The sequence below is a fragment of the Dama dama genome, chromosome 22 (genome assembly GCF_033118175.1).
Source record: "Dama dama isolate Ldn47 chromosome 22, ASM3311817v1, whole genome shotgun sequence".
Classification (NCBI taxonomy): Eukaryota; Metazoa; Chordata; class Mammalia; order Artiodactyla; family Cervidae; genus Dama; species Dama dama.
Window position 1 is genome coordinate 8,184,503 of NC_083702.1, and position 23,545 is coordinate 8,208,047.

The 23,545-nt window shown below is 42.7% G+C and overlaps 1 protein-coding gene across 1 annotated transcript in view; it reads left to right on the forward strand.

The window, feature by feature from the left end:
• Positions 1-22,637, forward strand: part of SLC25A17 (solute carrier family 25 member 17) — a 44,085-nt gene extending 21,448 nt beyond the window's left edge. The window contains exons 5-9 of the mRNA XM_061124470.1: positions 14,207-14,323; positions 15,343-15,488; positions 15,577-15,672; positions 17,869-17,951; positions 21,558-22,637. Of these exons, the coding sequence (XP_060980453.1) occupies positions 14,207-14,323; positions 15,343-15,488; positions 15,577-15,672; positions 17,869-17,951; positions 21,558-21,705 (590 nt within the window). The 3' untranslated portion in view covers positions 21,706-22,637. The remainder of the gene's footprint in view (positions 1-14,206; positions 14,324-15,342; positions 15,489-15,576; positions 15,673-17,868; positions 17,952-21,557) is intronic.
• Positions 22,638-23,545: the final 908 nt, after the last annotated feature.

Genomic DNA, 23,545 nt, shown 5'->3' on the forward strand with positions numbered 1-23,545 from the left:
GATAAGGATTCAACTTCATTCTTTTGTGTGTGAATATCCAGTTTTCTTAACATCATTTGTTGATGTGACTAGACTGTCCATTACCCCATTGCATTGAGTAGTCTTGGCACCCTTGTAAAGATCAGTTGACCGTATACACAAAATTTTATTCCTGAGCTAACTTGGCTTGTTTTTATCTTCTTAATCTGGAGAAGAGGGTCAATTATCCCTGTTTAGCAGCCTGTACCTGGAATTTATGGACATTAAGATCTCTTTTTTAAAAAATGAAAATTATAGTACCTTTCCTGCTTATTTTCTGGGGGTTTTTGTTTGTTTGTTTTGTTTTTTGGACTGAGATGTATAACGTGAACAGGACTGGCTACATAATTTGCAGGGTCCAGTGTAAGCTGAAAATGCAGGACTCCTTGTTCACAATTTATTAAGCACTCCCAGAGGGTTGACAGTGAAGCGTTACACCAAGCACGAGACAGGGTTGCACGCCCGTGAAGCCCACCCTGAGTGTGAAAGCGTTTCATCAGGTGTGACAGAGATCTTAGTGCACATCTCAGCGCAGTCAGTATCATCATAGTTGTTAATACTTCTGGGGTTCATAGGAGGAAGAGGGTCGCTTTTGGCTGGGAGGTATCTGCATATAGAAAGCAGTGGCTCTTGAACTGAGCCTTGGCAGAATTAGTAGCACTTGGAGATAAGTGGTGACGGTTTCCCGATGGAGGGAATTGAGAGTATATAGGACCTTGTTTAGAACAGTGAGCTCTGTAATTGAGTGAGTGAGTAAAGTGAGTATAGGAACACGAACAGTAAGTTGGAGAGTTAAGGAGCCCGACTTTAGAAGTCTTTGGATCCTTGTCACCTGAGGTTTCAGAAGAACTGGAAAGCCATTAACCTGATATTGTGAATATTTACTGTCTGTTTCTTCTTAGGGGAATGTGAGCACTATAAGATAAAGAGCAGTATCTCATGTATACTACATATGTGTAAGATATATTACATATGTAAGATAACATATACTGCAATTATATATCTATGTTTAGTTATTATATGGGCTTCCCTTCTGGCTCAGCTGGTAAAGAATCCACCCGCAATGCTGGAGACCTGGGTCCAATCCCTGGGTTGGGAAGATCCCCTGGAGAAGGGAAAGGCTACCCACTCCAGTATTCTGGCCTAGGGAATTCCATGGACTGTATAGTCCCTGGAGTCGCAAAGGGTCGGATACGACTGAGCTACTTTCACTTTCACTTTAGTTATTATATATATACATATATATTCATATACATATATATTGTTATATATATATATTCCCCCTCCCTTGCTAAATTTTCAGTAAGAACAATTCCTAACTTGTAGTAGGAGCTCAATAAATATTTGCTGAATAACTAATTTGTTGAAATTAATCAGAGTTTTATTAAAGAGATGGGAAAAAGTAGATCTGTGTCCTTTTGTGTGTGTGCTTATCCATTTAGTTTGTATTTCAATTAATTTAAATGTCCATTTAATGTTCGTATTTTGTGGACTCACTTTTTGATATATTCTTTGAAAAATTACAGATTTGGAAGCCGCACAACTGAATAATGTAAATGTCCAATTGACATGAAAATGATTTGACTGAAAAATAGTAACCAGGCCAAGAGTATTCATGGTCCCCATTTTTTCCTCTTCACCTGTATGAGACCACTGCTATTTTTTATTTGATCTCTGAGCCTTTCTTAATAGTCTTATTTTAAGACTATGCTTAATAGTCTTATTTTAGTCTTTAGTTGATATTTATATAATAAACTGTCCCTTGAACCAACTTTCTTTTTTTAAATTGAGATATAATTGACATATATTAATTTCAGGTGTACAAAATAATGATTCTGTATTTGTGTATATTGTGAAATTAACACTGCAACAAATCTGGTTAACATCCATCATCACACATATTTACAAATTTCTTTCTTTTCTCGTGGTGAGAGGTTTTAAGGTTTATTGTCATAAACTTTTAAATATACAGTACAATTTTATTAAGTATAGTCACCCTGTTGTACATTATATCCCCATGACTTATTTATTTTATAACTGGAAATTTTTACCTTTTGACTACCCTCACACCCAACCCTGGGGCTTCCCAGGTAGCTCAGTGGCTAAAGAATCCACCTGCCAATGCTGGAGGCTTGAGTTCGATCCTTGGGTGAGGAAGATCTCCTGGAGGAGGGCATGGCAACCCTCTGCGGTATTCTTGCCTTGAGAATCCCATGGACAGAGGAGCCTGGAGGGCTACAGTCTATAGGGTTGCAAAGAATTGGACACGACTGAAAGTGACTGAGCATGCATACACAGACTCCCAACCTCAGCCAGACCAGCTTTCAAATAAAGAGTGTGTAACACACTTTCTCTGAGGAAATGAATGAATAAGTAGGTAACTCAGGACAGAAATCTGGAGGTCTTCATAGAGAGTGCTCTCTTTCCCTCCATGTCTGCTCAGGCTTCATGAACCACCAGTCTGTATCTTAAATATCTCTTGAATGCATGCCCTCTTCTCCATGTCCATAACTGTTTCTCCAAATCAAGTATTATTATCCCTCACCTGGACCATTGCTCTGCTATGATCTCCTCGCTTCTCAAATCTTTCTCACTAACACACTTTGCACAGTTCTGCTCAAGTAGCCTTTCTAGAAGAATAGTTTTCAGACACTTATAATTTGAAGAACTCAGGTTTGAAATTTGTTCACTGACAAAAAAAAATCAGAATAGATCCAGCCTATAGAGAGGGAATCTTCTTTTTTATATAACTGCAACAGATGGCAGTGTGGTGTGATCTTTTATTCTTCAGACCAAATGTTTGTAATACCTTGATTATATTATTATATTAGTTTCCATATATATCTACATTGAAAAGGTTGTGGCTCACTGTCAGGGACTAACTTAGGTAACTTTCCATGAAACTACTCTTTTGTGAAATAGATGATGAAATCTTCTCCCTTTTGGTTGTCCAGAACTGTTTGTTTGCTGTGTCTGGCTTCCCATTATGCACCAGGCACACACCGCCCCTTGTTGCATTCTCTCACTGTGAAGCGAAAGTCGCCCAGTCGTGTCTGACTCTGTGACCTCGTGGACTCTACAGTCCATGGACCTCTCTAGGCCAGAATGCTGGAGTGGGTAGCTGTTCCCTTCTCCAGGGGATCCCAGTCCAGGGATCGAACCCAGGTCTCTCCCAGTGCAGGCGGCCTCTTTACCGTCTGAGCCAACCAGGGAAGCCCTCCATGCTCTCACTGTACTCTGCTGATTTCCTTTCTGACTCTGACACAGTTTACAGTTAGAGTAGATTCCCCCACACCTAAAACAGCTAGCCCAGAGTGGTAGGGTGGTTAGCTTTTAGAAAGTCAGTAGAAGTAGGGACTGTCATAAATGGCCCATGTGCCTTAAGTATTTTATTTTAACCTAAGATATGTGAATATATACTTCTCTAATTTTCTGTATGGCCAAGGCATATCCACTCACTGATGGGAGTTTTGTGCTTTTTTTCTGGTATGAAAGTGAAAGTCGCTCAGTCGTGTCCGACTCTGTGACCCCATGGACTTTACGGTCCATGGAATTCTCCAGGTCAGAATACTGGAGTGGGTAGCCTTTTCCTTCTCCAGGGGATCTTCTCAACCCAGGGATCAAACCCAGGTCTTCTGTACTGCAGGCGGATTCTTTACCAGCTGAGCCACAATAACCCATGCCTATAAATGCTTTGTCTACTGTAACAGATATGACCAACATAAACAGGTTTGAAAAAAGGCGTAATTCACTCTCGGTAAGCCTCGACCCTCGTGGGATGGAAGTAAAAAGAGCATGGGCACGCTAGAGCGCAGCCTCCAGGCCGCAGGAGGCAGTGCGCCGTGGCCTCTGTCAGAATGTCCATAAAGGGAAAGAGGAACACAGGTTTATCTGGTGAGTCCACTATGTGGAACTGGTTAAAAGAGATCCCGCTGTGTTAATGTCATTCTCATTCATTTATTAATACATTCTGAACTGTTTTCTTGAGAGTGTGAGAAAAGAATGGAATTGGCATACAGTTAGAACCCACGGGTCTGTGTGGATTGTGAACATCATCTATTGCACATCTTGTCAGAGAAGCGGTTGAGAACTGCTCTTCTGAGGTCTGAATCGGATTGTTAGGCCCAGCCTCAAACCCTTCAGTCCCTGCCGCCTGCTGATAGGATGACGTCACAGCACCCTCAGCAGAGAAGATACTCCCCGCCTCGTACACATGCAGGGTCAGGGTCTCCCATACCAGATCTGCTGTGGTACTGCTTCCTTCCCTAGCTTGGCCTTCCTGTGCATGTCCTCCCAGGCCGTGATTCCTTGAATATACTGGGCTGTTAGTCACTTCATTCCTCGCCAGCTGCTGTTGTCAGCCTGAAGCAGTCTTACTGCTTTTTTTTGTCTCGTTAACTCCTATTCATCCTTTTATTCTCCGCTCACACCACCTCCTCTTCAGGAAGCCTTCCCTGTTCCTCATACCCACCACCCCCAGGTTTTATTCTGGGTTAGGTGCCCACCCTCTGCATTCAACTCAGTGCATACCTCTAAGTGCTTCCTCTACTGGAGAACAGTAGTCTGCATGTTTGTCTTTTATCTTTTATTAGACCCTCCTTAAAGGCAGAAATTACTTTTTAAAAAAATCTCTGCATCTCTAGTACCTTAATGCAGTGACTGATACACAGAAGGTGCTGATTAAATGTTGAATGAATTAAATTTTAAATGTTGTTTAAGTCAATTCAAAGGACTGCGGTCTTCCCCATTTTCCTAAGTGGCAACTCTCATCTTCTAGTTGCCCTACCAAGAGTCTTGAATTCATCTTCTGTCTCTCTGACCCCACCCCCAGTCCATGAACGATCCTATTTTCTGTTTCTTCATATGGTATCTAGCAGTTAGCCCCTTTCCCCTACTCGTACCACTTGAGTCCAAACCACCATTGATTCTTGCCAGGATTATCCTCAGTCTCCTAACTGATGGCCTGCTTCCTTCTTTGTCCCCTTCAATATGTGTTCAACATAACAGCAGGTGTGATCACACTAAAACATAGATGGGATTGTATTATTCTTCTATTCACAGGCCTCCAATTGCTTCCCTTCTCACTCAGAATAAAAGCCAGAGTCCTCACCTGTCCTCCAAAGCCCAGTTTGTCCTCCCCGCCTATCCTTGCCTCTCACACCACTGTAGCCACATTGGCCTCTTCTCCCTGAACTCGCCCAGAATACTTCTGCCTCAAGGCCCGTGAACCTGAAGCTTTTTTCTCTTCCTGGTTCCTGCGTGGTTTGCTCCCTCACCTCCTGTAAAGTCTTTCCCTTAATGGCCACACTGCCTAAAATGGAGTCCCTTTCTACCACCAAAACTCTATCCCCCTTTTCTGCTTAAATTTTCTCCTTAACTTTATCCTCTGACATACTACATATTTTCCTTATTTATCCTTACACCATTAGAACATAAGCTTCACAAGGACAAAAATTTTCACTTTTTATGTACCTGTTGTATCATCACCACCTATTCAACACATAACATCGTATGGAAAAACCCAAACGAATTTTTTTGCCAACCCAATACTAGACACACAATACATATTTGATGAGCAAACCATAGGTGACTTACTTGCAGGTCATAAACATTTACTTCTCCTAAAATACACATAAAGTCACTTAAGAATTGCTAATTGGGCTTCCCTGGTGGGGATCAGTGCCAATGCAAGAGACTCGAGTTCTATCCCTGGGACAGGAAGATCCCCTAGAGAAGAAAATGGCAACCTACTCCAGTATTCTTGCCTGGAGAATCCCATGGGCAGAGGAGCCTGGCGGGCTACAGTCTGTGGGGTTGCAAAGAGTCAGACACAACTTAGTGACAGACTAACTTTTTACTCTTCAATTCATATCTCAGGTAAAAAACATCTACTGGCTAGTTTTATATGTTTCCACTTGTTTAAAGAAGGTAGATTTAATACCAATAAGAATAAAATTTCTAACCACTCTTGGAAAGAATAGGCTTTTCGGGGTGATAGTGAATTCCTGTCTTTTGAGGTTTTCAAAAATAAAGCGAATAATCACCAGTCCACCTGGTGACGGGATTAGGTCAGTGGATCCATAGGGAACACGCGACTGTGTCTGGAGATATTTCTGGTTGTCACAACCAGAGGATGCTACTGGTGTCTAGTGGCTAGAGGGCCAGAGACGCCGCTCAGCACCCTATACATCTGCACCCCTGCCCCGCCCCAGATGCCAATAGTGGCACAGTGGAGAGACCCTCGATTAAATGGTTTTTATAGTCCTTAATGATTCTGAGATTCTTTGATTATAGGTCCTCTCTTTTTCTGAAGGTAGGGGATTCCTTGGAAATTACTGTTGTGAGTTTTAAACTTCTCCTCATAACGTGTTTTTATATCTTAATGCCTACAAATTTCTGTTTGTTTGTTTGTTTTGCACTGTGGGGCTTGTGGTATCTTAGTTCCCTGACCAGGAATTGAACCCCTGCCCCCTCAGTGGAAGCACCAAGTCCTAACCACTGGACCACCAGGGAATTCCCCAGTGCCTGCGCATTTTTTACGAGCTTTTACAACAATTGGAACATCTTTTTTCTCTTCCTACTGTAAACCTAGTCATTGTATTACAATCACTGTAGGAATGAGTTACATTATCGCCTGGGAGAACTAGGCACAAGTACTATTGTTGTTCCGGTTCCGCTAGAAACTTAGACTTGTTATTATTTATTGTATTTTCACAGGAAAAAGCCCATGTAGCTTAATACCCTGGGGAAGAATTTGAGAACAGAACCTTATAGATAACATAAATGAAGATACTTGCCTTTTTTTTTTTTTTGGATAGTGGAGTGCAGTTTATTACACCAGCGCGTCCAAGGCAGAGTCTCCTCTTAGCCAAGGACCCCGACCAGCATTTGTGAAAATCTTTTATACCCCATGTGTATGTGTCCAAACCCACCAGCCCAAATCCCCTGAGGCTTACAAAGGAAGGGTAAATACAATCACAATAATAACCCCATCATTCACATGTTCTGTGTTCAAACAGTTAATAATCAATAAGCCCGCGGTTATATTCCAACCAGTTAATAACTGGTAAGCCTGTGGTTACATTCCGATAGATACTGTCTGGAGGCAGGGGTGATTAGTGTCTGTTTTCTCTTAGGCAATGAGTAACCTGGATGTGATCTTCAAGATTCCCTTGCCCAGAGGGGGGTCTTATCCCTCCATTGTCATTCCCACAGGTGCTAAGCACTGAGCTCAGAGTCCATTGGAGAGGTGGCCGCACATGACCAGCACGGACAGGCCTGAGATGGAGTCCAGGCCCTATGAATTCCTTCTTCATTCCCCCGTCTTGATGCTCTTAGTTTCCATAACGAGCATCATTTATTGAGATATATTGTACCTTAGCCCTCCTGCCACCCACATGAGAGAAGGCTGTCAACCTCTGGGTTACAAAATTCACAAGGCATTGTAGGAAGCAGGGCCCACAAAGCAGTATGATCAAGATTACTATGACAACAGTTCATTAGACATGGCTTTCACTTGATTTTGCATATCCTCCAAGGCAGTAGATACATTTCCAGACAGGTCAGGGATGTACACACAACATTCAACTTTAATTATGGTGCAAGTCCCTCCTTGGGCTGCTGTGAGTATGTCTAATGCCATCCTATTTTGAATTATTGCCTTCCTCATCTGAATCTGTTCTTCGTTCAAAGCTTGAATGGCTTTAGTACTGTCTAAGAGGGCCTGTTTAGTGAAATTAGTTAAGGCCTCTACCTTAACCATGATATCCGTTGTCCCTACAGAGGGTACAAACAAGGCAACAAGATAGTCATACCATTGGAACACGGATCGTGTCCATCTTGCATGCAGATAAGGCAGGTTTACTGGAGGCTGGTGTAGGCTAGGCTTAATTCTGCCATGGGCGAAAGCAAATCCTAATGTGCAACGCCCCACCCAGCCAACTGGTAACCATGGCCATAAGTTAAGCCCACAGAGCCACTGGGTCCCATTGGGGGCTACCCAGCAGATTCCAGGCCAGTCGGAACCGGGCCACTGAGCAGACTGATTGGGGTGATAGGTAACTTCCAAGATTTGTTTACATTGTTCAGGGCACAAATAACAATTCTTTTGGGTCTCGGGGACGGTCTCCAAATCCAACTTTCTGTTCTTTTTGTTCCCAGCAAATAGTAGCAGGGGCAATCAACTGTCCTTTCTCAGGAGTCATCCAGAAATATTCATCCCAGAACTGGTAGTATTGCTCAAGGCACCGGGAGGCCTGTCCCCCTTTTGTAAGGGAGCCCTTTTCCTCTTTAAGTTTCATATATGAGGTATAAGCCTTTGTTATCTCCATAAGGCTGGTGTTCATGTTAAATGTAACCCTATGTCCCTGGCCCATTGATGGCTTCTTCTTACACCAGGAGAGCAAAGAAAGGTTATGGTTGGTGAGAGAGAGGAAAGTTCCTTTCTGTTGTTAAAGTCCCCATAATGGAGTGGCGATACCCACTGGGGAGTCTGTCCATTACTGACAGGGGCATAGCCCCACATACCCAAGTTCAGAATTGCATTGGTGAGGCCGAGCAGCAGGAGCCGTTTACCCAGCTCCATCCTGTAGAGGGCTCGTCCGGGACCTCGTTTTCTTCTTCCTCCTCAGAATGATCTTGGTTTCCCGTGGGTCAGTGGGGTCCTTCTGGGTAGTCCACTCGGCGTCCTCCGGGTCAGCGTGGTATGCCTTCTTCGCTCTGGTGTGATGGATCAAGGGACAATACCTGCAACTTTAACTGCAGTAGGGGTAGTTAGAATAACATAAGGGCCCTTTCACAAAGGGCTAGCAAATCATGTTTCCAATCTTTGACCCATACTTGGTCACCAAGTGTAAACTCATGAATCTGTTCCCCAAGTTTGAGTTCTGTTATCACTGGGGCGTGATGTTTAGCCAGCCTGGGGGGGAGGGGCAGTTGTCCTCCACCCAGACCTCAGGGAATAATTGAGTTAGCTCCCTCATGCTCTTCTGGCCCACCCGGTTCTTCCTTCAGAGGCTCATGCAACCTTCACTCATCTTGGGTTGGTATTGAGAGAGAGGGCAAATAAGTCATAGAGACTGTCCAGAAGGTGGGACTCTCCTCAGGGGAGAAAGTCACTTGTGCTCCTAGTTTGGAGAGCAAGTCTCTTCCCAACAGGGGTACTGGGCACTCAGGAATGTAGAGGAATTCATGAATCACTTGGTGTGCACCCCCATCTGACATTTTCTGGGCTGGCAAAACGGTTTAATCATCTGTTCTCCCGATACCCCAGTAACAGCAGTAGTCTTTGTGGACAGAGGTGCCACAGGTTTTGTTACTACTGACAGTTCTGCTCCTGTGTCCACCATGAAGTCAATATTTTGGTCCCCCATTTTACAGTTCCCATGGGCTCTCAGGGACCTGATATCTCTGAGCCCTGGCAGCCCTAGTTAATTTCCAAGTCAGCAAGCCCCACAACTGCGGGAGCTTTCTCTTCCTTCCTTGCCTTAGGGCATTCATCCTTCCAGTGGCCAAAAGCTCGGCAGTGGGCACACTGGTTTGGCTGTAACGGGCCCAGGGCCTCCCTTGGGACCGGTTGAAGGACTGTCCTGTCCTTGGGGCAGATGAGGTTTTACGGCGGGCCCGAGATAGACTTTTCCAGAGCAGCAGCTAGCACTGTAAGTCTCTTGTCTGTTCTCTTTTATTCCCTCCGGCTGTCGGGCAGAGCGCGGTCTCTGCTTAATTCCAACGTCTCCCTCCCCTTCTTGTCAGTACTCACTGGGAGAGGCGGGTATAGCTTGGACGGTTTGGTTGGAATGGGATCCTGGAAGTGTTGGCCAGAGGCTTCTGTCACCGGGATCGGAGCCTGCCCAAACAGCGGCTCTACGAACTCCGGGAAAGCTGGCGGAGGAGCAGTGGCTGTTGCAGAAACTTCACCTGGCCCTGGATCGGGCATTAAAGCGGCCTCTGGTCCTGGTGAAGCACTGGGAGGCAGGCGCGTCATTATCCAGCATGGGGGAGGGGTCAGGTCATCCCCGTCCAAATCCTGTAGAATTTCCTTTTTTATCATCGGTCAATTTTTCTGCCATTAATATTTTTCCCTTTCCCTTCTGGATACAGAACCTTATCCAAGTAGGAGGGTCTCAAGCTAACCCTAGCCATGAGTCAATAGATGGATATCGATCCAGGTGTCCTGGCTCTCCTGTGACTACTGTATAGATTGCTTCCACTATTTTTGAGTTCATGGTGTTCTCTGGTGGCCATCCTGCTCCCAAAGGGGTCCATTCGACCTCACAGAGTATGTGGAGGCAGTTAGGCTTCATCTTCACCCCATAGTCTCCTCCTAATCCCTTCTTTAAATTTTTCACTCCAATACAGTTGCCTTAGATTCACTTCCCCCCATCTTGCTTACCTTCTCAGACCTTCTTCTACTTTTCCTTTTCGTTCTGTCTACGAAGTTCTCAGTACCCTATGTACTTCTGATATTTCCACTCAGTGACACTTAAATTGCCATTCTGCCTCCTTCCTAATTGGAGTGAGAAGAGCCTTACCTGCCAGATCCCAGAGGGAGAAGGGGGATCAGGGTGTCTTCACCTGCCGGTCAGCACAGCTGAACCAGAACATCACACGGTCCAAGACTGTTTCTCCCTTAAAGTCCATTCTGCCTTGGTGGGCTTGATCAGGTGCGGATGAAAACACAGATGGGTTAAATATCCCATGTCCCAGGCCATCTCCAGAAAAGCCAATTCATACTCACTTCTGTATCCCCCTCCTTCTAGCCTAACAAGTCCGAGGGGGTCAAGAATTTCACAGCAGACAGGACACCTCCTGGGGGAGGGCAGAATACGAGCATACAAGGACCAGTTTCCTATCCTAAAAATCCCCTGGCGATCGCTTGGTAATAATTTTCCCCAAGACGGTGTGGACACACCTCCTAAATGACCTTCACAAATTTCCTTCCTAAACCCTAGCACGCTCATCAACCTGTGTACCAAGCAATCACCGCCTGCCTATTCCAGGCTCCTGTGGGTCCCCGCTCCTTCTGGTCCCTCCCAGGGGGGTGATCAGGCCCCCTCTTCCACCCTGCTGGGTGGGTTCCTCCTCACCTGAGTGCTCAGTTCCCCTGCTGCCGTCCACTACCTACTGACGTGAAAGGTCCAGGCGTTGAAAAGCAGAATCCTTCCAGAGGCGTGAAGCGCCTTCCCCCCTCTAGGAGATTCAAGCTACAAAGCCTCGGGGTGGCCTCAAATGAGACCTGTCTCCTCAAAGTGAGGAGTTTCCCGGCCAACGCACCAAATGTTATAGCCATGCTTTCCGGAAGACAAACTCACTCAGAAGGACAATACAGATAGTGGAGTGCAGTTTATTACACCGGCGGGTCCAAGGCAGAGTCTCCTCTTAGCCAAGGACCGATACTTGCCATTTTTATGAAATTGGAATTTTTGTCAATAACTCTTTTTGAGTGCCAATGGTATTATCATTGTTGTGACAGTTGAAATTAATTTCCTGCCTTTAGGCTTTAAATCTGGTAAGGGAGGCTTGTTCCTGCAGTGTATCAAGTCACATTTCTTTGTAGGGAGCCAGACTCTTAGGTTGGTGACCTTGGTCTGCCATTTTCTTGTCTCCGCGGTCTTTGTACGTGTTCCCCAGAAGTGCACCCAATTAGTGTTCTCTGGTTTTGTTTTATGTCCTTAACTCAGGAGACTCACTGCTAATAAAACTTTGTTTTCGAGATTTCAGAAGTAAATAGCTGTGTTCCAATTATTCCCTGAATCAGTGAATGGTTTTAGTATGTTCAGTTGCTATTCTTCATCTCTTAATTTTGATTGTGTTTTCCTGTAAATGATTTTTTATGAAAAAAGAAAAAATAGTATCACTTGAACTGGAAAGAGAATGATCTCCTGTTCTTAAGTAGGTAAAGTATTGGTATTCTCATCTTAGAGCTGAAATAACGGCCACAACTTGGAGTTGGTGAAATTTTCTACGCATAAATAAGCAGACAGCTTTCTTTATCCTGCAGCCATACCCATCGTGCCTTAGTAAGAGCTGAAATCACTCATCATATTCTTTTGCAGCTGGTTTTTCCTCCACAGAAAAACATCCTTTGCTTGCTTATTTTTAGTGCAAGTTTTTAGTAAAGTTTGGATCCTCAAGTGTTTTCTCAGAATTCATAAAATGAAAGTAGTTAAAAAATAACCCCTCCATCTATTTGGCTTAGAGGATGAACAAAGATCTTCTCAGATAAAAAGCTTTGAAGTACAGAATGTTCTTACAAGGACTTATATATTCTCTTCTTTAAATGATATGATGCATTTACTTGACATTTTCCTTAGAATCCTCTCAGTCTTTCAGCTCATGTTGGTAAGGGGAATAATGTAAGCAGAATTCTAAATAATAACTAAATCTCAATCTTGGCTGCATTTCCTCTGACCTGTTCTGTGTGTGCCTACTTCTCGAATAGAACATGAAGGGAATTTTGATTTCCAAAGATTTCTTTAATGGGCGACCTGTTTCGTTTGTTTCGAAAGGTGTTTCCACTACAGTACCCACAGAAGCTTGTGATCTCTGGTTCTGAGCTTGCCTGTCTTCATCTAAAACAAAAACAGTAGACTGCTCAGTAGTACTTTCCAATCTGATTTTTCTGACTGTTGGTTTTTTAGTTAAGTGATGTGTACATTATATTGAATAGGAATACATTATAAAGTCTGGGCTAATGAGTGTGTATTGATTGATACTCTTTTATCTTGGCCTCTTGGGCACTGGTGCTTTTTTAAAATGAGACTTGCAAGAATCTTTAGTTAAGACTTTTTCAGATTATGACCTGTATCTTGACAATGTATGAAGATACTGAGTCATAACTAAAGATGACTCCTTGATGTTCTATGAAAAACTCTTAACAAATACAACTCATAAAATGATGCCTTTTGAGAAATATGTTCTCATAATGTTCCTAAGAGAGAGGTGCCAAAATGTCTTGCATTCCACTAATGAAAATTCAGGATTTGAGCTTCCTGGCATTTTCACCAAGTTTATTAACTTTGGTGTTATCTGTATAGTATGTTTGAAATTCCTTAAATCAAAGCATCCTTAATCTTGCTTTGTTGCTGTGGTGGTTGTTTCTTTTTTGGTTGCATCATGCGGCTTGTGTGATCTTAGTTCCCAGACTAGGGACTGAGTCCATGCCCCCTGCAGTGGAAGCACCGAGTCCTAACCACTGGACCCCAGGGAATTCCCAATCCTGTTAACTAAAAGATTTCTCTTCTTTATGATTGTGCCTCTCAGTTCTTCTGAGTGTGGCCCGATAGCTTGGTATATGGTTGTTTGCTGAGTTTGTTCATTAGTTTACTTGTTAAACGTTTATTTAACACACATTTATAAAGTATATACTGTGTGTCAGGCACTTTTATTACAAGTCTGTCTGGTATTTTTCTCTAATCATTTCAGGACTGATGAGGAATGTCTTAATATCTCAAGATGGTGCTAAAATTGGGATCGTGTGTTTTCAAAACAGAAGCACCTGGCTCATTGTATTGTTCTACTCTGAGGCCACCTTGGGTGGCCAAGATCCCCATCCTTAAGCTTGTAAGAATCATGATGCTTGTGAAGCTGTTGCAGGTGTTTTTGTGACGGTTCATAACGACTGCTTGCTGCCTGCCTGTCCTAATTCCCCAAGTGACGAGGAACTCTTCTGTGAGCCTCTAGTCCCTGTCGAAGTCCTTTTAAATGTCACACTTTCTCCCACCTGTCTTTTATGGTACTAGATCCATACTCACTTAAAACCATGTGAGCTACTTACATGAGAGTTGTAAGGTATGTTTTATGTGATACTGTCATGGACTTATTTAGCATGTGATCAAGGAATCAGTTCCCCCATCTGAAAGCTGTTTTTAAAAACTGTGTTTAAAACTATATCAAAATTGCTACTTTGGATGCTGTATGAATTGACAGATTGCCTCCTAGTGTACAGAGGAGGAACCTCCGCACTCTCCTCATGTGGAGAGGTACTGCTGCCGGCCATCCCGCTCTCAGCAAGGCTTCTGAATTGCTTCTAACAGTAGTGGCTTGTGTTGTACCTTGGCACAAAGGACACCTTACCTCAGGCCTCCTAGTAGGTCAGCAGCAGAAATATAACTGGAACACGGATGTGTTTAGCTTTAACATAAAGGTTACATTTTGCTTCCCCTTTGTCTTGCCCCCTTTCTCTTTACAGGGGTGGTGAATGTGCTCCTCACGACTCCACTCTGGGTGGTAAATACCAGACTGAAGCTACAAGGGGCAAAATTTAGAAATGAAGACATTGTACCGACCAACTACAGTGGTATCATTGGTGAGTGTCTTTTGGGCGTGTTCCTTTTTAAAGGTTCTCTTTTCTCTTTGTATCTGGAATTTATCACCATGATAAAGCTACATAACGGACAGCCTCAAATCTCAGTGTCCCACAGTAAGCATTTGCATAACGGACAGCCTCAAATCTCAGTGTCCCACAGTAAGCATTTGTTTAGCTCCTGTGTCTGTGGATTGAGAAGGATTTGATTTGTCTAAGCTGACTCCAGCCTAGGAGTCTCAGCCCCATGTGTCTCTCTTCCATTTCCTGGGACTAGCCTCAGGATATTCTTCTCTTGGTGATAGCAAAAGCACAGGAAGACATGCCCGATCATACAAGCATATTTCAAGCCCCTGTTTGCATCTTGTCTATTACCATCCTCTTGGCCAAAGCACTCCCAATGGCCAAGCCTCAAGACAAGGGGTAGAGAAATATACCCGTGGAATATAGCCCACAGAGGTGGAGGGGTGGGAGGGGATGAATATTTCTGAAGAATAATCTGCTACTTTTTCTCCGCCAGTGTTGTCTTTGGATAAAGATACAAAATTAGTGTCTGATATCTTTGAGCTTCTGCTTTTGAATAGTATCACACTGCCAGGTTCTTCTTTCCCATCATTCCCTCTTTGTAATGAGGACAGTGATTTTCTTAAAAGGCAGTCCTATAAAATGAACTCCAGAGAACTGTCTTATCTTTTTCTGTACTGGCCTTCACTGTGAAACCCACAGACTGTTGTTCCCCATTCTGTCTGTGTAAGACAGAGAGCTCAGTGGTGGAGATGATCAGTACCGAGGAAAACTTGACGTGCTAACCCCAGATTTGTCAGGAACGGTTGCCAACAATTGAAGTTAGTCTCTCAATAACTCAGTGACTGTCAGTATCTGATGATTCTCCAGAAGCAGTTAACGGATTAACTTGTCACTGCCAGAAGGAAATCTTCATAGAATCAGTCTGGCCTGTGTTCTGGGCACGTTGTCTTTCTAGTTAGGGGATTGTCCTCAAAGGTCCTTGATTTCTTGCTTAGATGCTTTTCACCAGATCATCCGGGATGAAGGGATCCTGACTTTATGGAATGGCACCTTTCCCTCCCTGCTGCTGGTCTTTAATCCTGCCATCCAGTTCATGTTCTACGAAGGCTTAAAACGGCAGCTTTTAAAGAAACGAATGAAGGTAAGCCCTGATCTTGAAAGCTACAAACAGCCCCTGACACCTTCTCGCTGTGTAGACTGATGCAGTTCGTTCTTTCTTTGCCTTGCAGCTTTCTTCCCTGGATGTGTTCCTCATTGGCGCAATCGCCAAAGCAGTCGCCACCACGGTCACCTATCCTTTGCAGACAGTACAGTCCATTCTGAGGGTGAGTGCTGGGCTTCTCCTGCATTTAAACAGACAGCATTCTAAAATAATGTGGTTTCTCTGTTTGAAGCAATGTTAATAAAGCAATGAAGTGCTCCAGAGCATTTCTCAGCCAATTTCCCGCTATTTGATATTTTGCTAACTAGTCAGGCTGTCAGTTGGTTTTCTCTTTGGTTTGGAACAAAGTTTATACTTTGAGTTTCTTCGGTCACCTGCTGTCTCAGAAAATCCAAGTATGGAGGAAGTTCTTTAAAGACCTCAGGAACATAATAAGTTTGCTTCCTTCACATTCAAGTTGATTGGCCTGGTGTACAGGGTAGATTTCCCTTTACAGAATCAGAGATTCATTCATAAGGAATGAATGATTTAGCTTTTCTGAAGTATTTTCAAATTTCTAGTTTTTCATTCATTCAGTTATTTATTCTATGAAATATTTTTTTAAGTACCTATTCTGTGAGCAACTGGGTGCACAGGGTGAATAAAAGCCATAGTCCCTTCCCTGAGGAGTTAACCGAGGAGAGAGCGAACAAGTAAATCAGCATAAATAGGTAACTGCAAATTGAGGAGGGAGCTGTCAAGGATGTAAGCCACATTCTGTGATTTAGTGGGGAGGGCCACAGTGGGGATCTTCTCAGATGGCATGACTGGGGATGGGTCCTCTGAGGAGCCCTGTGTAAATCAAGACTTAAAGGAAGGTAAGGACCCAGCCATGCAAAGAGCAGAGGAAAGAGCTTTCCAGGTAGAGGGAACATGGTGTACTGAGAGCTTGATGAGTCCTGGCAACTGAGAGGGAGGCCACTGTGGCTGAAAAGGCAATCAGGAAAGAAGCAGGACGGCTATGAGTGATGACTGGATTTTATTCTCACCGCAGTAGGAAACCATTGCAAGGCTTTAGACGAGAATAATGTGATCTGATTTACAATTTGAGAAGACTACCATGACTATTCAGTGGCAAATTGGTCAGAAGGCTAAGAGAAAGGGGAATTTCAGGTTAGGAGGCTATTTCCATCACATGTGAGATGCGATGGTGGCCTGGACTAAGATGGTGGTGGAAAGGGAGGGATTCAAGTTATGTTTGGGAGAAAAAATTCAAAGGACTTAAACCAGTGAGTAAAATGGAGGCGTTAATGAAAGTATTTTAGTTTTAAAAGATTATTCCCTTCTGTTAAAAGTATTTTTACCAATGGACTATTTTTAAATTGGCACTTAATATAAAGAATTTGAGTTGCAGTCCAATAAATGTATTTTGACATTTTTATAATAGAAACAACATGAAGAGCTTGGACTACAGAGATTCTAACTGATTAATGTTTATCATAACTTCTTAAAAGACTGGAAGCCATTCCATCAGTATCTAAATCTTCATCCTGGGCATGATTTTTTCTTTTGAGGTAGAATTTTCCCCATGATTCTCTGTAAAAATGAAAATTCTCATGCTTCATTGAAAAAAAAAATTGTTGTTTTCACTTATTTCATTGAAATATTTCATTTGTTTCGTTGAAAAAAGAGGATTAATGAAATCTAAATACTAAAAAAGCCACTAGGGGCTTCCTTAGTGGCTCAGATGGTAAGGAATCTGCCTGCAGTGCAGGAGATCCAGATTCGATCCCTGGGTCGGGAAGGTTCCCCTGGAGAAGGGAATGGCAACCCGCTCCAGTATTCTTGCCTGGAGAATTCCATGAACAGAGGAGCCTGGCAGGCTGTAGTCCATGGGATCATAGAAGAATTGGACATGACTGAGCAACTAACACTTTCACTTTCACATATTAAAAGGGTATTTTTATTACCATCTGCTGTAAGATGTTACTCCAACATAAGTGGAAATTAAGATTAAAAAAAAAAGTGGTAACAGGGCTTCCCTGGTAGCACAGTGGTAAAAGTCCACCTGCCAAATGCAGGAGACGCTGGTTCGATTCCCCTGGGAAGATCCCGCATGCCGTAGAGCAGTTGCACCCGTGTGCCACAACTCTTGAGCCTGCGCTCTGGAGCCTGTGCGCGGCAGCAAGAGAAGCCACCGCAATGAGAAGCCCAGGCACTGCCAACGAGAGAGTAGCCCCCACTCAGTGCAACTAGAGGAAAGCCCACACCCGGCAACGAAGATGCAGCCCAGCAAAAAAAGGAACAAGTAAATAAATGAAGCTTTAAAAAAGAAAGCGGTAACAGATGGCAATTATTTGTCTTGTCCCTTCTTCCTTAGTTTGGACGTCACAGACTCAACCCAGAAAACAGAACACTGGGGAGTCTTCGGAACATTCTCTATCTCCTTCACCAGCGAGTAAGGTGAGCTTCGTAGATGTTTCACATTCTGTCCTCTCTTCTAACAGCCTTCTCTGCCAAGAAGTGGTTGGATTTGCTTATCTTGTATTTTTGTCCTGGCAGCAGCAGCCTGAAAACTTCTCCCTTGCCTGCTGTGCTCAAACATTTCTCATTTAGGAGCTGAGTGACACATGAGCGTGTTTAGGGAAATTGCGGAAAAGTTCGTGTCCTTATTCTTTGTTAGTTACAAATATTCAGGACTTCTTTAGAAAGGGAATCCTCCAGTGAAATCCAGACATTTGCAACAACATGGATGAACCTTGAGTGTTTTGTTAAGTGAAATAAGTCAGGCCGAGAAAGATAATGTGTGCTTTCGCTCATATGTGGAATCTACAGACAGACAAGCTCATCGGTGCTGAGAACAGATTAGTAGCTACCAAAGAGAAAGAGGGTTTGAGGGTAGGCAAAGTGGGTGGAAGGAGTCAGCTGTATGGTGATGGATGATCATGGGACCCGTGGTGGTGATCACTGTGCCGTGTGTAGAGATGTCAAATTGTAATGCTGCACACCTGAAACATGGGGCTTCCCTGATAGCTCAGCTGGTAAAGAATCTGCCTGCAGTGCAGGAGACCTTGTTTCAATTCCCAGGTCGGGAAGATCTGCTGGAGAAGGGATAGGCTACCTACTCCAGTATTTTTGGGCTTCCCTTGTGGCTCAGCTGGTAGAGAATTCACCTGCAATGTGGGAGACCTGGGTTCAATCCCTGGGTTGGGAAGATCCCCTGGAGAAGGGAAAGGCTACCCACTCCAGTATTCTGGCCTGGAGAATTCCATGGACTGTATAGTCCATGGGATCGCAAAGAGTCAGACACGACTGAGCGACTTTCACTTCACTTCACACCAGAAACAAAGGAGCCCTCCTGTGATCTAATGTAGAGACTGCTCTGCTGAGTAGTGCTCCATCGATGATGCATCGATGTAGAAATAAGCAGGTGTCAGAGAGTCATCATGGGAAAGGGAAGAAGAGTAGGCTGAGGAACAGCAGCTGTCATCACAGTTACCACAACAGTGATGATGATGGCGAGAGGAGTTAGCATTTTTTGAGCTATTATGTGGCAGACACTAAGCCAGATGCTCTGCTTGGGTAATCTCACTTAATCCTCACGGCAGCCCTTTGAGCAGGTACTGTCGTCATCTCCCCATTTCATTTAAAGGGGAAATCAAATAGGTCAGCACCTTTGAGGCAGAAGCTATTATAACTTTATTACTGTTCCTAGATGTAAGATATTTTAAATTAAGTTTATTATAAAGATAGACTATGCTTGGGATAAAAAATTAAATGAAAGATAAGGAATTGGTGTAAAGTAAAAAAAAAAAAATTGCTGATCATACCAAGTGTTGGCAAAAATGAAGCAACTAGAACTTTCCTATGCTGGTGGGAGTTTAGAATGGCACAAACACTTTGCAATGCAGTGTGGCATTTTCTTATAAAGTTAAACATATGCTTCCCATAGACCCAGCCATTCCCTTTCAAGGTATTTACCCAAGACAAATGAAACACATCTACACAAAGACCTGTGCATAAATGTCAGCTTTATTTGTTAGAGTCAAAAACTGGAAACATCCCAAATGTGCATTATTGAATGAGTAGGTACAAGTTGTGATATACCTGTACAATGGAATACTATTCAGAAAGGAAAAAGAAATAATTATTGATACATGCAAAAATGTAGGTGGGTCTCAGAATAGTTACGCTGAGTAAAAGAGATCAGACAAAAAAAGAATTCATATTGTATGATTCCACTTTTATGAACACCTGCCAGTGCAGGAGACGGAAGAGATGTGGGTTCAGTCCCTGGGTAGGAAGATCCCCTGGAGAAGGAAATAGCAACCCACTCCAGTATTCTTGCCTGGGAACTTCCATGGACAGAGGAGCCTGGTGAGCTACAGTCCATAGGGTCACAAAAGAGTTGGACACGACTGAGCACACACACACACTTACCACTTAAGCTTAGAAAGTGATCTACAGTGACAGAAAACAGTGCAAATGTTTTCATGGCAAAGGGACATGAGGACAGCGTCCTCCTGGGGATGATGGATGTGTTCATGACCTTAAATGTGGTGATGGTTCATGGATGTACCCGTCAGTCAAAACTCGTCAAACTGAAGTCATTTAAACTTCAATAAAGCTATAAATATATGCATATCTACACTGTTTTCTGTCTCTTTTCCAAGAGATAGTCACTATTAACAAAAAGTATATGTATTTCCAAAATACTGTATAAAAAACATACATTTTTCACTCCATTTCCAGCCTCCTCTCCTCTCTGGAGAATAGTAGGTGGTGCTGGAAATTCCCGGCTTCTGATCATTGCTTGGTCTTTCTGGTGACCAGCCCCACCCAGGAGTCCACCAGGAATCACCTCTTTAGAACAGAAGACACTACTGTCACACAGGACTTAAGGGATTTAGGATCTCTGTGTCAGGAACTAGGATCAAAGACCAATTGTTAGAATAAAGAAATGCTCCTAGTGTTCTTTTCACTTAGGAAATTATAAGCAAGAGCTCCTAGAACTCTGTGCCAGGAACTGAGGACAGAGACTAAAAGCTATTTTTTTTTCTGTTATCTTCTAGCAGACCTCACCTTGAGAAACACCACAGTGGAGTTTCTTGGGGGAACGTAAGTTAGCCAGTGAAATAGAAATTCATGAGTCAAGGCTTTTCATTTCTATTTATCACGTGATTGACTCCAAATAACAGGTTTTCACACATAGCAAGTATGTAAAATATAGAATAGCTTCTGAATGGAGCACTTGACTGACTTCTAATATCTCGGTCTGCATGCGTGCTATATAGAGCCCTGGAGTTGCTGATGAACTAGCATATGAGATTAATTCACTCTCAGTAATTAGCTCTGAAGACATCATTTACTCTGAGCTTTATGTTTCTAGCTGAAGCATTCTTCTCTGTGGTTGGAGCAGTCATTCTAAAGGGCTGGTGTCCAGGCGGGCCTTGTCATCCTCATCACCTGGGAGCTTATTAGCAATGTAGATTCTTGAGTCCCATCCCAGGCTTAATGCTTCGGAAACTCCGTGGATAGCACTCAGCAATCTGTGTTTCACCGAGCCTTCCCAGTGATTGTGACATACACTAAATTTAAGAACCACTCAGTTAAAAGGTCAAATGTACGGAAAGACTTGGTATTGGAGAGATTTTCATTCCTGTCATTTTCTCTAGTTCTGTTCAGGCTACAATGATCTAAACCAATTGGCAGCTCTCCTACCATTTAGGGGCTCTTAGGTTGAAATAACTTTGTTGGGAGAGCCTTAAAGTCAAGATCTAAAAGTTCTTTGTTAATCTTAGATGTTGGCATTAAAATAGTTTTAGGAGTTTAGGATCTGTACCCTCTCTGTGAGATACTGTCAGCATTCCTCTGATTAATCATGGCTTTGAAGAAATAGTCAACTTTTATCAATTCCCAAACACCTTCAAAGATAAAGTACTTAAGTAACAGAAGTCCGTTAATATCTAAAACTTCCATTGCTTCTTTTGATCCTAAGAATAAGCCTTTGCAAAATAGTATGCTTCTTTGAAAACCTTTTGTTTTTTTTTCTCACCTCTTTCCTTTTAGGCGTTTTGGAATTGTGGGACTCTACAAAGGCCTTGAAGCCAAGCTGCTGCAGACAGTCCTCACTGCTGCTCTCATGTTCCTCGTTTACGAGAAGCTGACGGCTGCTACCTTCATGGTCATGGGGCTGAAGAGCACGCGCAAGCACTGAGACACCTTCCACCCACCCCTGGCACTCAGAAATGCTCCAGACGGGGGCTTCCTTCTCTATAATAGGAAGTGATTCCACTGTACTTGCCCCTTCCACTGAGAAATCTATCCTCATTGGCTTGAAATGCATCTAAGGGTACATACACATGCAGGGTTATAGCCAGCTTGACTCATTACCAACTTAACTTTTTTGATGGTTGGTTGAGTTTGTGGAGGAGGTTGGACCAATGGCCATATGAAAAGAACCCATGATCGAAAACCTAAAAATGAAACTTGATGGGGATTTATTGATTTTCCTGAAGGGAATGGACTATTGCTCTCATGTATAATCTTCTCCAGTTTAAATTTACCAGCTATTCTCTTTCCCTGAACCCTCCCCCCAGGTTCTACAACCAGTTTGCTACCATGTAATTCTCTTGGTAATTTCCTCGTATATACTTTTGTACGTCTTCATCTTGGTATTTTCCTCACTAAAAATGTTATGACTATGCCACAGGCATGACTATTATTCTTGAGCTTTTTTTTTTTTTTTTTCCTGATTAAGGAAAGATATCTTCTTTAGTGTGTGAGCTATTTATTTTGTGGGGGAAATGAAAATGATTAATTCCAAATGATTCTCTTATAAACTGTTTGTAAGCATCACTTATTCTTTCGTATCTGACATAATTAAAAAATATTTATTTTGAATCAACCTCTTCATTACAGAACTTGAGGTTTTATGTTCATCCATGTGGGCCCCAATAAATTGTAAGAACAAAAGCCATTCTTAAAATTTGCCCTTTAGAGTATTACATTGGGTTTACAACCAGCTGGTAAAAATCACAGAAAAGGGAGAGGGAGCAGATACCTTGTTTAGGCTCTGGAATACTGTCTTCTTTTATAAACTCTTGGTAGAGGCTGTATATTTTGAGAATAAACTTCTGGTTAAGGTTATTTCCGTTTGAAAATGTTGCTTAGAGTCCTGCTACTCAAAGTGTGGGTCCCAAACAGTAGCGTCAACATCACCTTAGGAGCTTGTTGGACATGCCACCCCAGACATTCTGAATCATCTTCTGTGTTTTAACAAGATACTCACATGATCTGTACTCATCAAAGTTCAAGAGAACTTAGAGCTCCTGACTCCACAGAAGATGTAGTTGGTTTCAATTATGGAAACCAAAGATCGATATAGAAGGAAAGGTGGACTAATGTATTATATTAGAGCATCCTCTGAAAAGACCAGAAGTCCTGTCATCATTTACGCTCACCTCACAGCGCATGTTCAGGTTGGTAGGACTTTCATTATGTGGTCAACAATGAATTTTGACATCTCAAGGCACTCAAGAAGCAAACTCTCTTGACATGAGTAGAGCAGCAGCTTTTTCAGACTTAATTTTAGTCCCTATATAAAAATGATAGGTTTCTCATTTATAAGTCTAATTCAATCAATTAGAGCAATAATGAAGTATGTGTCTATTCTGTATTAGTACTGAAGTTCAATTTGGGGAGTGGAAATTTATTTTCTCTCTTGTCCCTGTGTTAATTTCAAAATGCATGATTATTAGACTAGTAATAATCAAAAGATCAGTGTTGTTCTAGAAAACAAAAACTAAGAGGAACTGATAATCTGAGAACTAGACTGAACATTTCTCTAAAAGCTAGAGAATTGGCCCCATTAACTGCTTTTTATTTTATTTATATATTTTATTTTTTAAAGTGTGTGTGTGTGTGTGTGAAGACTTGAGTGGGGAGCTTGGGAGAAGAATGACTGTAAAGATGCCATGTGTACTTTTGTTATTATTTTAATTTTGATGTTCACTTTGGAACTTGAATTTTGAGCTCAGGGTATTATGAATTGTTGG